Genomic DNA, 12,971 nt, shown 5'->3' on the forward strand with positions numbered 1-12,971 from the left:
GTATTTTCTTAAGTAACATTATAACATGACTTAAAGCTCATAAAAATCTATATAGGACTTTTAAATATGCGTAGAATTCGCTGTGGATGGTAGGTGTTTACAATAGGATATATTTACAAAGGAAATACTCTATCCAAGTCTCACGATACAATATCGACACAGTATGAACCTCACGGTACAATATTTATTGTGACATCATGGAAAGCTCACGATCTGGTGGGGAGGCTCACGATTAGGGATGTAACTATATCCAAATCTCTCAGGACGATGTTTTCACAATATACATCTCACGATATTTATTGCGATATTTTGTGGAGACAAGACTTAATCTAAAGAACTAACAGTTGAAAGTGCTTAGAACTGTTATTTCTTCATGTAGTCTACAATGAAACAGAGCAAAGGATCATGGTCTATCTAGTTCCCTCTGTCTTTTTTTTAGCTATTACAGCACCATAAATCTTAATTCAAGCAAAGAGACTTGCAATTCAATATATTGTGATGGTCCACGATATTATTGTGAGAACTTTGACGATATGACATCACGATATTTCGGTTATTGTTACATCCCTATTTATTTATGTTTTGCAGTTTAAAAAATGATGATTAATTTAAGGATTTTTAGATGTTCTGTACAGCCCAACATAAAAATCTTTAAAAAAAAACAAACTTCTCCAACAGCTGTGATTTGACAACATAGGCTAATTTTCCATATAGATGAGCTGTGTCCCTGTAGCATACTGTATACACTTTGATAAATGAGCAGTTATGGTGTCCCTGTGCAGTAGTCTGATTTATGTGGCGGAGCTTTGGGACTGTAGCCTTACTTTAATATATTCACACTGAAGGCCTTTGTCACGAGCGCACATAAACTCTCCCCTTCAGGACAAGGTTGTTCCACAGTCAGAGTGAGGAGCACGTGTTTCCAGCAGGATGCCAGGGACCAGTGGAGAATGGGCAGCCCCAGAGGAGAGGGACTTCCTGTGATGTCATCGGAGGATACACCTGCCCCGTGCGCTCAGACTCACTAAAGGCCAGTGGGTATTGTCCAGCTGTAACCATGGCAACCTTCCTTTCTCTGTTTTCGCTCTTTCCTTTCTCTTTAGGTGCAGTGTTAGAGTATGGAAAGCTCTTTTCAAGTTTCATGGTGTGGCCAAACCTCCTTGTCAAAGTCTGATCTCAGAATCTACGCAAAGGCGGGGGCTGCTTAGTACTTGAAGTATTGTGTTCACAAAAACAATGTATTGAATGATTTAATAAAATTTTTGTTTTTGACACTCTGAATCCCCCTCACTTTGCTCTCCTTGCTAAGTCACTCCTTCTTCAGAGCGCTGTTGCAACATAATCAGCATGCATCCCGCTAATGAAACACATCAGGTTTTTCAAGTTGCTCTGTACAGTTTTTTTTTTATGTTTCTGGAGAATTGTGTGGGAGCATGGGTGACATATAGCCAGGCTGGTGCCACCTAGCACCTCCGCTCAATTTAATTTCTCTCCAGCAACTAGGTCAGGAATCAAAATACAATAGACGGTTTGCAAAAACCCTGAAAGTGCGAGTTCGGGCACCAGCCAATCAGTGAAGATCTATATATTCAGTGTTGTCAACCATTCTCAATATCAAGGATTTAAAGCCGGAATAAAGAGAATGTTTGGTGAATTTCATCAAGGGGAAAGATTTGCCCTTCTTCCTACGGGATTTGGGAAAGGCTTAATATACCAGTTAGCCCCGTTAGTGGCGCATTGCGTACGTGACTACCAAATAACAGCGATCGGTTAAATGATAAATAGTACCCGCCTACCATCGAACGAACAAATTCTAACACTGCAAGGTCAGACGGTTTCTACAAAGTGAAATGAAGTGAAACTGGCTGATGAATCAGGCTAGGTGACATAGGCATGAGCGCTAGTATAGCCTCTAGTCACGCTTACCTCACAAACCAGGAAGACGTTTGGAGAGATGCCATTACAACTTCTGGTGTAGTTACTGCCGACTGTGACAAAACCCATTGAGGTAAACGTGATCAGCGGTCATCTTGAATTTGGCACCTCATCTCTTCTAATTGCATGTACCCAGTGCGCTTGGAGTTGTGTGTCAGTGGGGAAATGATGAAAACTGAGGTGTGGTTGTAATTGTTGATTAGCCAAACATAACGGAACGCTACAATGACATGGAGATGAGGAAAACTGGGCCTGGGAAGTTGTAATTGCATCTTTCCAAGCGTTTTCCTGGTTTGTGACGTAAGCATGAATAGAGCCTATAGCACAGAATCTTACATCTAACCATAAGGAGGGTTTGAGAGATCACTGGTTTACTCAAACATAAACATTTATTATTATTTTGAATAATTCTGCATTTTAAAATTCTTTTCCTTGACATCATCCATAGAAATTAATACCTGACAACCTGACATCAGTGTATGGGTATCTCTAACTGTGAGCATGTATAGGCAGAGTACCTGTACAACCGACTGCAGCTGGTTTATCTGTGTTTCATATTCAGCCCAGACGTCTAATAAAGCCATGCCATGATCAAAGCTCCCAGGAGGATAGTGTAAACCAGATTCAGAGCCATTTAACCAAACGGCAGATTAAAATTTGACTTAAACAGATCAGTTTAATCTGCCTCATCCACTTCCTGTTTTCAGCCAATAGAAACACAAACCAAAAATAACCCAGTGCAGCTGCTGCCAGTCCACAGTCTGAGGGGGAGATGAGATTTACAATGTGCAAATAGACACGTTTAAAATCTGTATCTATCACTGGTATGTTTGCATCTTTTTTCATTCATAAAGATGGCTCATGTTTTGTGAAGTGGTCCAAGCTCGGTTTCAGCTCTCTCTGTAAAGTAACTGCTATTTGAGAGTCCATACAGGCTGCCCCCATTGCAGTTTGCAGCAGTCCAAACTTATTTCCCCTAATGCATTCTCAGCATCCTAATGATTCACCGCAATGAGTTTATTAACACTTTTCACATCTTCCAGAGACCAGAGTGGAGTTTTAACATCATGGTAATGGTAACAACAACTAGCAAGCTAAACTGCACCAGCCTCACTTCCTCATTCACGGATGATAAAAAAACCCCACTATAATTAGGCGAAGACAGCACAGCACGTAGCAATCTCATTTTGATCTTAAGAACTGCTTTTTAGATAATATATTTTTACATTTTGCTTTATCACATAAAAATCTGGTACAGCCCCTTTAATTCATAAAACGGGTAGTGTAAGAGACTGTATTAAGAAGACTAAGGGAGTGTGACGTCACCCATAGCGTTCGGCTCCAGTCAAATAAAGCTCACCAAGGCTGACAGTTATAAGGTCAAATTTGGAGCTACATATTAGGAATAGGAATTGATTTATAGACAAAATAGTGAAATAAAAACACCAGGATTACGTAAACCAAAATGAGGAGCCTGACAGCAGAAGTTACAGAGAGAGGTGACCATTTTTCAATACAAAATGAACTAGAGCGAGCATTGATGAAGCTGGAAGCACCCCCATGCTCACTTCCTATTTGGAACGCGGCAGCTAGCAGCTTAGTACCATGTCCATTTATAAATACAGTCTATGGGCAGGCTGGGTAATGCTCCTTACACTCCAGATGATCTGCTTGTCCTTGACCACAAATAGTTAACTCTCCCTCACTCATGCACACAAATTCCCAAGAAAAACATTGAACGCATTGAAACAAACCCTCTGACTTCTGTTCTGATACTGTATTGATCCATATGACATTGTAGCGTCTAACTGTAGGTAATGCATGGGCAAGAATAGTTTACAAGATGTTGCTTTATTGCAGGGATGTCAAAATCAAATTCACAGAGGCCAAAATTAAAAACTGGGACTAAGTCGTGGGCCAATATATTTTCAATACATTGAATCCAGAACAAGCGTAATATAAAATAATAACAAAATTTTAAATAAATAATGTCTCTATAGCCTATCTGTAGCCGACAGGCAGCTCTAATACATATGATCTCGCGGGCCAAATATAATTATATCGTGGGCAAAATTTGGCCCCCAGGCCTGAGTTTGACATGTCTCCTTATTGTAAGAAATGAATTGGTTATTGTTAGCCATAACAGTCAGGTAAGACCTGCGCAAACTCAGACCGTGCTCCGATGTCAGAATTACCAACTTATTTCGGCCGTTATTCTTAACACAGTTCTATGGTGTCCCTCGCACAAGCCCAGCCCCCTCCCAACTTTTATCCAATCACGTATGGCCATGAACTTAACATAAAACGTAAAATTTATAACAGTTATAAAGACACGAACAAGGTTTTAACATTTACATTATTGCAGGTTGCTACAGTCTTTTCTTAGCGTTCATATTGTGCAGTCCTTTTGCGGTGCAGGCCTAATGTTTGTCCTCGCATGACACTTTAGCAGATAGAGCGTGAGTGTAGAAGGGACAGTGTAATCCGGGGCCAGACTCTGCACATGCTCAGACAATGGCAGGAGCAGATAGTGCGTTATCCACTGTGTTATCATGAGAGCAGACCGGACAGGAGGATACATGTTTAACACAGCACTGGCCCCTCCTCCAGGACAGATAAGACAGAGTAGAGAGGTGCATAGATATGGGACAGCTGCGTAAAAGGGAGCAGGGTAGGTTGGGTAATGCTCCTTTTATAGCGTGCAGTGTTAGAATGTCGTACCTGTGTTCATTAAAGGGCCCATATTATCTATGTTATAATGTTGTTTCCTCACTAAGATATCATCACATACCTGGAGTAGTGATTTTTTTTCATTCACACAAGTTTAACACATAAACCCTGCATATTTTACAGAAGTGTTTCCCAAACTTTTTTTCTGGGGACCCATATTTTAAAAGTCACAAACATTCGCGACCCAAGTTAATAGACATTATTCGTAAATCACAAAATAAATGTGTGACCATTATTGAACATTAATGAGGATATTTTATTGTTGACTGAGTGATCGTGTCTCTTTGAACAATTAGTATTACTCAAGTTTTAAACAATGAAAAACAGTAATCAGTGTTTCCCACAGAAAACTGGTTAAGCAAGGTGGTGCTACTGAAAAAGAGCGGAGCAGGGGGGTGCACGGAGATCTACTATGTACATACATGCAGATCGTGACAAGGCGACCCCAAAAAAATCTCTTGCGACCCACCTGACGGTCACGACTCAGTCTTTGGGAAAAAATGTTTTTAGAGTTCTTCCCAACTGAAAACAGGCTGTTCCACCATGTGATGTCATGTGGTAATACTGTGGGTTTTTTTTTAACTCCATTCACCTTCACTACAATTATTTGAATGATTCAGACTTGGAATTGCCAATCTCAACTGGACTAAAGGTAAAAGGTAGCTGCTGACATTAAAACTACTGTTTCATGACATCACAAGGTGCAACAGAGCATTTTAAGCTTTGGAGATGTAAACAGTCTGATACATGTGTGAATGAAACGAAACACAACTCAGGGTATGGTTTTAAAAGCGCTATAAAAGACTAATGCATTCTTCTTATTCTTATTATTTAAGGGTGCCATAATGAAGATTTCTGGTGGTGGCATATGCTGCTTGCTTCTCTATGAAGATGTTATTGTTTTGTCTGGAATGTTCCATAGGTTGGTATTTAAAGTGGGACTTAACACCTAAACTCAGTCCACAACCACATTTCAAATAGAGCTGCTAAATTAGGCAGTAGCAAAACACTTGTGATGTCACGTGCTAAAACATACACTCCATTTACTTTCACTAAAATAATTTGGATAATTTCAACCATAGAATTCCCAATTTCCACTAAACACAAGGTAAAAGGGAGATGCCAACTTGAAAACTACCACTACATGACATCACAACCTGGAAATGAAAATTATGAGGTTTGGAGACTAATAAAAAAGGATTACTTAAACATATGTGAATGAAATAAAACGCAACTCCTGGTATTTGATGAGGAGGTAACAACATTCTAGCACAGCTTAAACCTCACCACAGCTAATTTTAACAAGACTGAATTATACTTCATAAAACAGAAAAAGTACATGCTGTTGATGATGTTTTCAGTATAGATTCTTGTCCTGGAGCCTGTTCATATCAGTAACCATTTTGTTGAAGCTCCTTGAACATTGAATTCAATTTATTTTAGCCTCATTAGCGCTAACGATGTACCGAATGTTCCTTCTGTTATTAAGCCTGAACATACGCAGCCACGAAAACACAAACTACTTCAAGGCATTCCAGCTTTTGGTTATTAGTGACTCTGATTTTCCTATCCTATAGGTCCTTTCTAGGTCCTGTATTACACAATATTGTGAGCTTTAAGTCATGTTAGAAAGTTGTTTCCTCATCAAAAATATACCTGGAGTTGTATTTTGTTTCAATCACGCATGTTTGAGTAAAGCTTTATCATTAGCAACTCCATGGAGAAAAGCAAGTACTTTATACTCCACCTCAAAAAGTTACATGATGCAGTATCACAAATATATGGCAAATGTTTGTAACTTATTCTAATAGTACTATGCTAACATTTCAAACTAGATTTTGTTACTAAAGAATAGATAGAAAGTAATTTTCAGCATTAAATTATAATATTTTCTTTTATGTGAAAAATTCCTCAGTTGTCCATGTGTTTCAGAGTAGTATCAGTGTAGTTAGCTCCTCCATTCAGATATAAAGCAATGTCCTCCAGCATTTTGACCAGAACTGAAGAAGCAGCTTGAATTAGCTGCGAAATGTATTTGACCAAAATAAACTTTTAACCAGTTGACAAACTGAACTTCTCCCATGTGGTCCTATATCTGTATAATCCCTCAGTCATCCAGGTAAGTTCCATACCTACCTGGATGACTGAGGTAGGTATGGAACCTACCATGTATACTAGTCTATGTGGTCAAAAAAATTTTAGTATCGGTATCTGTTCAAAAGACTATCAAGTTTCGATTCTAGTTTTAGTATAGATTATTATCTAATTTTCAATATTTTTGAGAACCATACTCTGTACAAAGCCACAAATGTACATCACCATAATGTTAATATTTCATACTCAACTTCTTACACTCCACTCTCCACTCAGGCTCAGAAACCTCCTCTGTGGTTAACTTTATAAAGCTTGTGTTTGAACCAGCCCAGCCAACATCCCTGTTTAAAATACTGCACAGGCATTATAGACATTACCAATACATTAGCAGTCCTCTGAGCGTGTACTCATCAATAATGTAGGGCCTGTGATATCTGAGACTCTCCTCTACTCATCTCTCCATTCCTCCCTCCACCTCTCTGTCTTTAAAAACTCACTTCTCACAACAACAGCTCATTAGCATAGCACGAGAAGGAGCACGTGCAACTTCAGCCTTGTTTTGGTAGCCTGGCAAAGTATTAATTATGCAAATGTGATTATAATGATTTTTAGGAGTACATTTTGTTCACAGTTCGTACCTTGAGGGCTTCATTTGTGGATGCAGCTCCGCCTGGAAAGACTTTTTCAATCTTGATCATGGGTTGGACCTTGGACTCAATGCCTCCAGAAATGCTAATTCCTGTAGAGACGAGCAGAGAATGAATAATACAAGATGAAATCACTCCAGACAATGATATCAATAACAAACTGTGTCTATTTCATAGTCCTAATCCATAATCTATGAGCATCCAGCCGTGTGCTCTCACGCAAAGGTGAGTACTGCCCTCTGCTGGTTGTGAAAAAGAAGTAACACACATGTGTAACTACTTCCAGAATTCAAAAAATATTGGATGATTTTAGAAAGATATGCCATTTATTAGTTAAAATGTACAAAATATGCACTATAATCTTTCAGCAATTTCAGCAATTTTTGTTCCTGATTTAAATGTGGTTAAGACCTAAAACGAACTGTGTATTAATGTTAATGACAAAAATGCCCTTTGCTTTAGTTTATGATCGTCAGGGTACAGAGTATCTCCAACTCACCTCTTGTGCTATTTACTGATCTATAGGGATGTAACAATAACCGAAATATCGTGATATTAAGTTCTCACAGTAATATCGTGGACCAGCACAATATATCGAATCAAGTCTCTTTGCTTAAATTAAGAGTTATGGTGCAGCAATAGCTAAAAAAAAACAGTGGAAACTACAGACCACTAGACCATGATCTTTTGCTCCATTTTAGTGCAGACTACTGGAAGAAATAGCAGTTCTATGCACATTTAAGTCTAAATTCTTTGGATTAAGTCTTGTCAAGGCATTTTAAGAGGAAAAAGTATTAACAGTTTTGTTAGCCTCCATAAAATACCGCAATAAATATCATACCATGAGATGTATATCCTGAAAATATTGTACTGAGAGATTTGGATATTGTTACATCCCCTAATCGTGAGCCTCCCCACCGTATTGTTAGCTTTCCCACGGTATGCTATTTATCGCAATAAATATACCATGAGGTTCATACCCTGATGATATCATCTCATGAGACTTGGATATCGTTACAACCCTGAACTACTACCTACTGAAGTATATTATAATGTTGTTTTCTCATCAAAAACATACCTTGTGATGCCATGTGGTAATACAGAAAGTGCTCCACTGTGATTTTAAACTCCATACATATCACAAATTAGAACAAAGAATTTTGAGCTTTGGAGATATAGACAGACTAATAATGCAGGATTACACAAATGGGTGAATGAAACACAACACAGGTCTAGGTATGTTTTTGAGGAGGTAACAACAGTCTTATATGGATTAACGCTAACAACTCTCAGTTTTGCGTAATATAGCAAGTTAAATGAAGTAGAGTATGTGTCTGCTGTTTTGTGCTGTACTGACCCAGAGACTGCTTGGCTTTGGGGATGGTGATGGTCGTGATGTCATAATCATCAGTCAGAACAGGAGGGCTCTTTTTAACAGCCTGTAGTAAGTGTCCGTTTACCACTGGGACCTCCTCTCTGCCCCCTGCTAGCCTGGCATCTCCCTGCGGCTCAAACACCTGTGCTATGGGCGTCCTCTCTCTGCGCGGGCAGGGCACGTGCAGGTTCACCTCCGTATACCCCGTGTATGTGCCCTGGATACCCTGGTCGGGACTGACTTCTCTGACTGTCCTGCCCCGAGCGTTTCTTACGGGAGAGCGCCCCCTTTCGTGAAAGCTCTCCCTTTGGTCTGACGCAGAGATGCGCTCATAAGTCCTGAACGCACTGTTTTCTCTGCGCTGTGGGGGGTGCTGTGGCTGGCCCCTGTACGAGCTGTAGGCAGAGTCCGAGTGTAGAAGGCTGGGGGTCGGGGAGGGGCTGAGGGAGCGTGAGCGGCCGTAGCTGTCCACGGGGATGTCCAGCAGAGGGGTGAAGAGACGAGACGGGGCGGGGCCAGACTGGGCACTGGACACACGCAGTCTCTCCAGCTCCTCCACCAGCTCCCTCTCCCTCTGAGGATCAGACATGGGCTGCAGGTGAAACCCGCCCTGGTAGTCTGTAAACACATGATACAGATACATAAGTGTTAAAGCAAATAATGTCGGCTGTGAAAATTACACAGTTATAACCAGGAATACTATTCATACTACTCAGTGCTATCACAACACAATCAGCATGCATCCCATTAATGAAACTACTGCACATTGTATCAGGTTTATGAAGTTGTTGTTTTTTTTGTATCATAATTTTGCATTTATATAAGATTGCCAAGCAGGACCATACTGCTATTAACCATAATTTAAGGAGGGTTTTAATAGTGCACAGGGAGAGATCGCCAAATTACTCAAACAGGCTTGGATGACATATATATGACATGATATAAAATCTCTTCGGGCATGCTTTAGATGAAGGAACGACATTATAACATGATCAAAAGCTGCAAAAATTGATTTTGCATAGTATTCCCCCTTTAAAGGACCCATTTTACACTGTTTTCTGATCTATGTTATAATGTTGTTTTTTCATCAAAAACATACCTAGAGTTGAGTTTTATGTCATCCCAACATGTTTAACACACAAACTCTGCATATTTAGGCTGACACCTTTTCTCAAACAGAAAACACACCTCGTGATGTCATGTGGTAATACAGGAAATGCTCCAGTGTGTTTTTAAACTCCATACATCTCTAAAATCATTTGGATCATTACAGCCCTAGAATTGCCCATCTCTACAGAAAAAAGAGCAAAAGGTACCTGTCAACTTGAAAACTACCACTGCACACTGCATGACATCACAAGGTGGAACGGAGCATTTTGAGCTGTGGAGACAGCCTAATAATTCAGGGTTATTCAAACATGTGTGAATGAAACAAAACACAACTCTGGGTATGTTTCTGATGAGGGAACAACTTGGTAGAAAGCTCAAAAAAGTAGATTTTGCATAATGCCCCCTCTTTAACAAAGGAAAAAGTGGTTGCCTGAAGTGGTTTTATATTTATATTTTATATGTGTATACTGTACAGTAAGTAGATCCCTGTCTCAGTCCTGACCTCCTGACCACAGCACATTGACCCTCAGTTATCCACCTGTACTGTCTCTGTGGGACTTTGACTGTGTCCTATGTCTACAGACACTTGACTGAAGTGGCGCGTTCATGTGCAGCTGTGGTGCAGGACGTCTCAGCGTTTTGTGTCTCGTTCACATGTAACACAAGCCTGCACTCAGGACATCTGACCCCTGTGTATGCTCTGAGCTCTGAAAAGTGTGCTAAAGAGCCTTCTTCCAACAGCAGCACTACAGGGAGCTTCTAAAACACCACAGTGAACTAATGCTGGGGTTTAGATGACATCATTCACACTAATCCAGATGCTAATGTGGACAGGCTATCAGATTACTCCTCATTACACAACGGTCTGAGTCTTATAAAGCCTATGATAGATACTGTACATAGAAGCAGTCCACCTCAGCATTACTTTACATGTTGGCATGCTGCTGTATAATTTTTAGGACAATTAAGTTATGTTAGTTATATTTTACAAATTATCTATCTAATTAATAGTTTTTAAATTACACATTTTAATTTACAAAAGCAGAATAAAAAGAAATAAGAAGTAACAAATTTATGAGTAAGAGAATAGTAAAAATTTTGAGAAGGCCCAAATGACAATTTTGCCATTTGATCAACATGTCCATTTATGACCAGTGTCCAAAAGAGACAAAAAGTACAGTAGACATAAAATCATGCAGAATTAGGTCAGGCAGAATGTATCCACTTTTACATGCAAAAAGAATAATCATTATACCATTAATTGTGTCTTTTCTGTAAGTTACTAAAAATATAAAAGGAAATGGGAGTACCAGCACTCTGCTAAGATCAAAGGGTTTTAAAAAGCAATAATAATAAATGAAAAAAATTAAATGTGAACTTGTAGAATACAGACAAGATCAGAAATAGTAAAATAGGTGGTTGGCAGTGATTGTACAGCAATAAAAGATAAAGCCATCTAAGTAAATAAGAGCAGTGTACCTGGGATGGGAGTGATGAGATGACGACGCGGGGTTCCAGAGCGAGGGGAGCGCAGAGCTGGAGACCGCACTGACATAAAGACAGTAGAGAACAATGTAATCACACAGATGTTAACAGGTTCAAGCACAGCTGTTTTAGTTATTGAAAACTTATTATTTTATAAACGGTGTGCTGTCACCTACATAAGTGAACAGATATACATTACAGTACCAGTCAAAAGTTTTAACACACATTTTTCTTCTTTATTTCCATGATTGTTTATGTTGTCAAGATTCTCAATGAAGGTTTCAACTCTATGAATGACACATAAGTAACATAACAAAACAAAATACAATAAAAAATATAGATTTAACCCTGGTTTGCACTTTTTGCATTTCTTGACCCTGAAAAACACACAGCTGTGAAGAAAAAAAATGTCTGAAGGCTTCATCAAGAAACTTACTGAGAGAAGGCGAGGGGTTTGCAGCGCTGTCCACAAAGCAAAGGATGGCTACTTTGAGGATTTAAATAAAAAAAATAAAATAATAAAAATGCAGTTGACTTACTTAAATTATTTCTTCACTACATAATTCCATATATCTTGCATCATATATGAAATGTGTATAAAATGTGTAATATCGTAAACATAAAGAAAAAAATAATTGATTGAGACTGTGTGTTCAGACTTTTGACTGGTAGTGTATTTTACCAAATGAAACAGCAAACCTAGGTAAGGATGTATTAATTCATAAGCAACAGGGCTTTGTTTAGCATCACTACAACTGGTTATGAAAAGAGGATTTAATACGTGGCCTACATGTAACCCACAAGTGCAGTGTATTTAATGGACTGATTTAATATAGAGCACAGAGTTACTGACAGGAGCGGCTCTTCAGGACGTCATACGCCTCCAGTTCAAAGGGCATTACCATACTGTCAAATCGGCTCAGCTCTGAGGTGGGAATCAGCATTCTGCACACACACATACACACAAACAAATACACACACAAGTATACAAAGATATAAGTATACTAAGGAACATGAGTCTGGTCAACATCATCTTCATTTTCAGATGTTACTTTAAAGGTCCTATATTATGCAAAATTGACTCTTGTGAGCTTTAAGCCATATTAAAATGTTACATTATCAAAAACATACCTAGAGTTGTGTTTTGTTTAATTCACACATTGCATAATTAGTCTATATCGCTAAAGTTCAAAATGCTCTGTTCCACCTTGTGATGTCATGAAATGGTAGTTTGGCAGCTACATTTTACCTTTAGTTCAGTAGGGATTGGCAATTCCAGGACTGAAGTGATCCAAATCATTCTAGTAAAAGTGTGTGGAGTTTAAAAAGACAGTAAGCGTCTCTTGTATTACTACATGACATGTGTGTTAAACATGTGTGAATGAAACAAAACACAACTCCAGGTTTGTTTACGATGAGGCAACACATTATAACAGAGATCAAGGCCCTTTAAACAAATCTCCAATAAATCTTTACTTTACCTGATTTCTCGCAGTAGCAGTAGTTTCTCTGGACGGTCCAGGATGGCCAGAAGGGGACGGATCAGATCTTCAAGCACATTTTCTGATAGAAACTGAAAAACAAAAGTGACCAGT

At 39.0% G+C, this 12,971-nt stretch overlaps 1 protein-coding gene across 1 annotated transcript in view; it reads right to left on the reverse strand.

Moving 5' to 3' along the window:
* Window positions 1-12,971, reverse strand: part of LOC110159140 (PDZ domain-containing protein 7-like) — a 32,174-nt gene that overhangs the window by 350 nt on the left and 18,853 nt on the right. Inside the window, exons 12-16 of the mRNA XM_055162625.1 lie at window positions 12,858-12,949; window positions 12,230-12,321; window positions 11,371-11,439; window positions 8,764-9,399; window positions 7,398-7,498 (exon numbers count right to left, since the gene is read on the reverse strand). Of these exons, the coding sequence (XP_055018600.1) occupies window positions 7,398-7,498; window positions 8,764-9,399; window positions 11,371-11,439; window positions 12,230-12,321; window positions 12,858-12,949 (990 nt within the window). The remainder of the gene's footprint in view (window positions 1-7,397; window positions 7,499-8,763; window positions 9,400-11,370; window positions 11,440-12,229; window positions 12,322-12,857; window positions 12,950-12,971) is intronic.

Source organism: Boleophthalmus pectinirostris, unplaced genomic scaffold (genome assembly GCF_026225935.1).
Source record: "Boleophthalmus pectinirostris isolate CB_2022bp ecotype Guang Dong unplaced genomic scaffold, ASM2622593v1 HiC_scaffold_5, whole genome shotgun sequence".
NCBI lineage: Eukaryota > Metazoa > Chordata > Actinopteri > Gobiiformes > Gobiidae > Boleophthalmus > Boleophthalmus pectinirostris.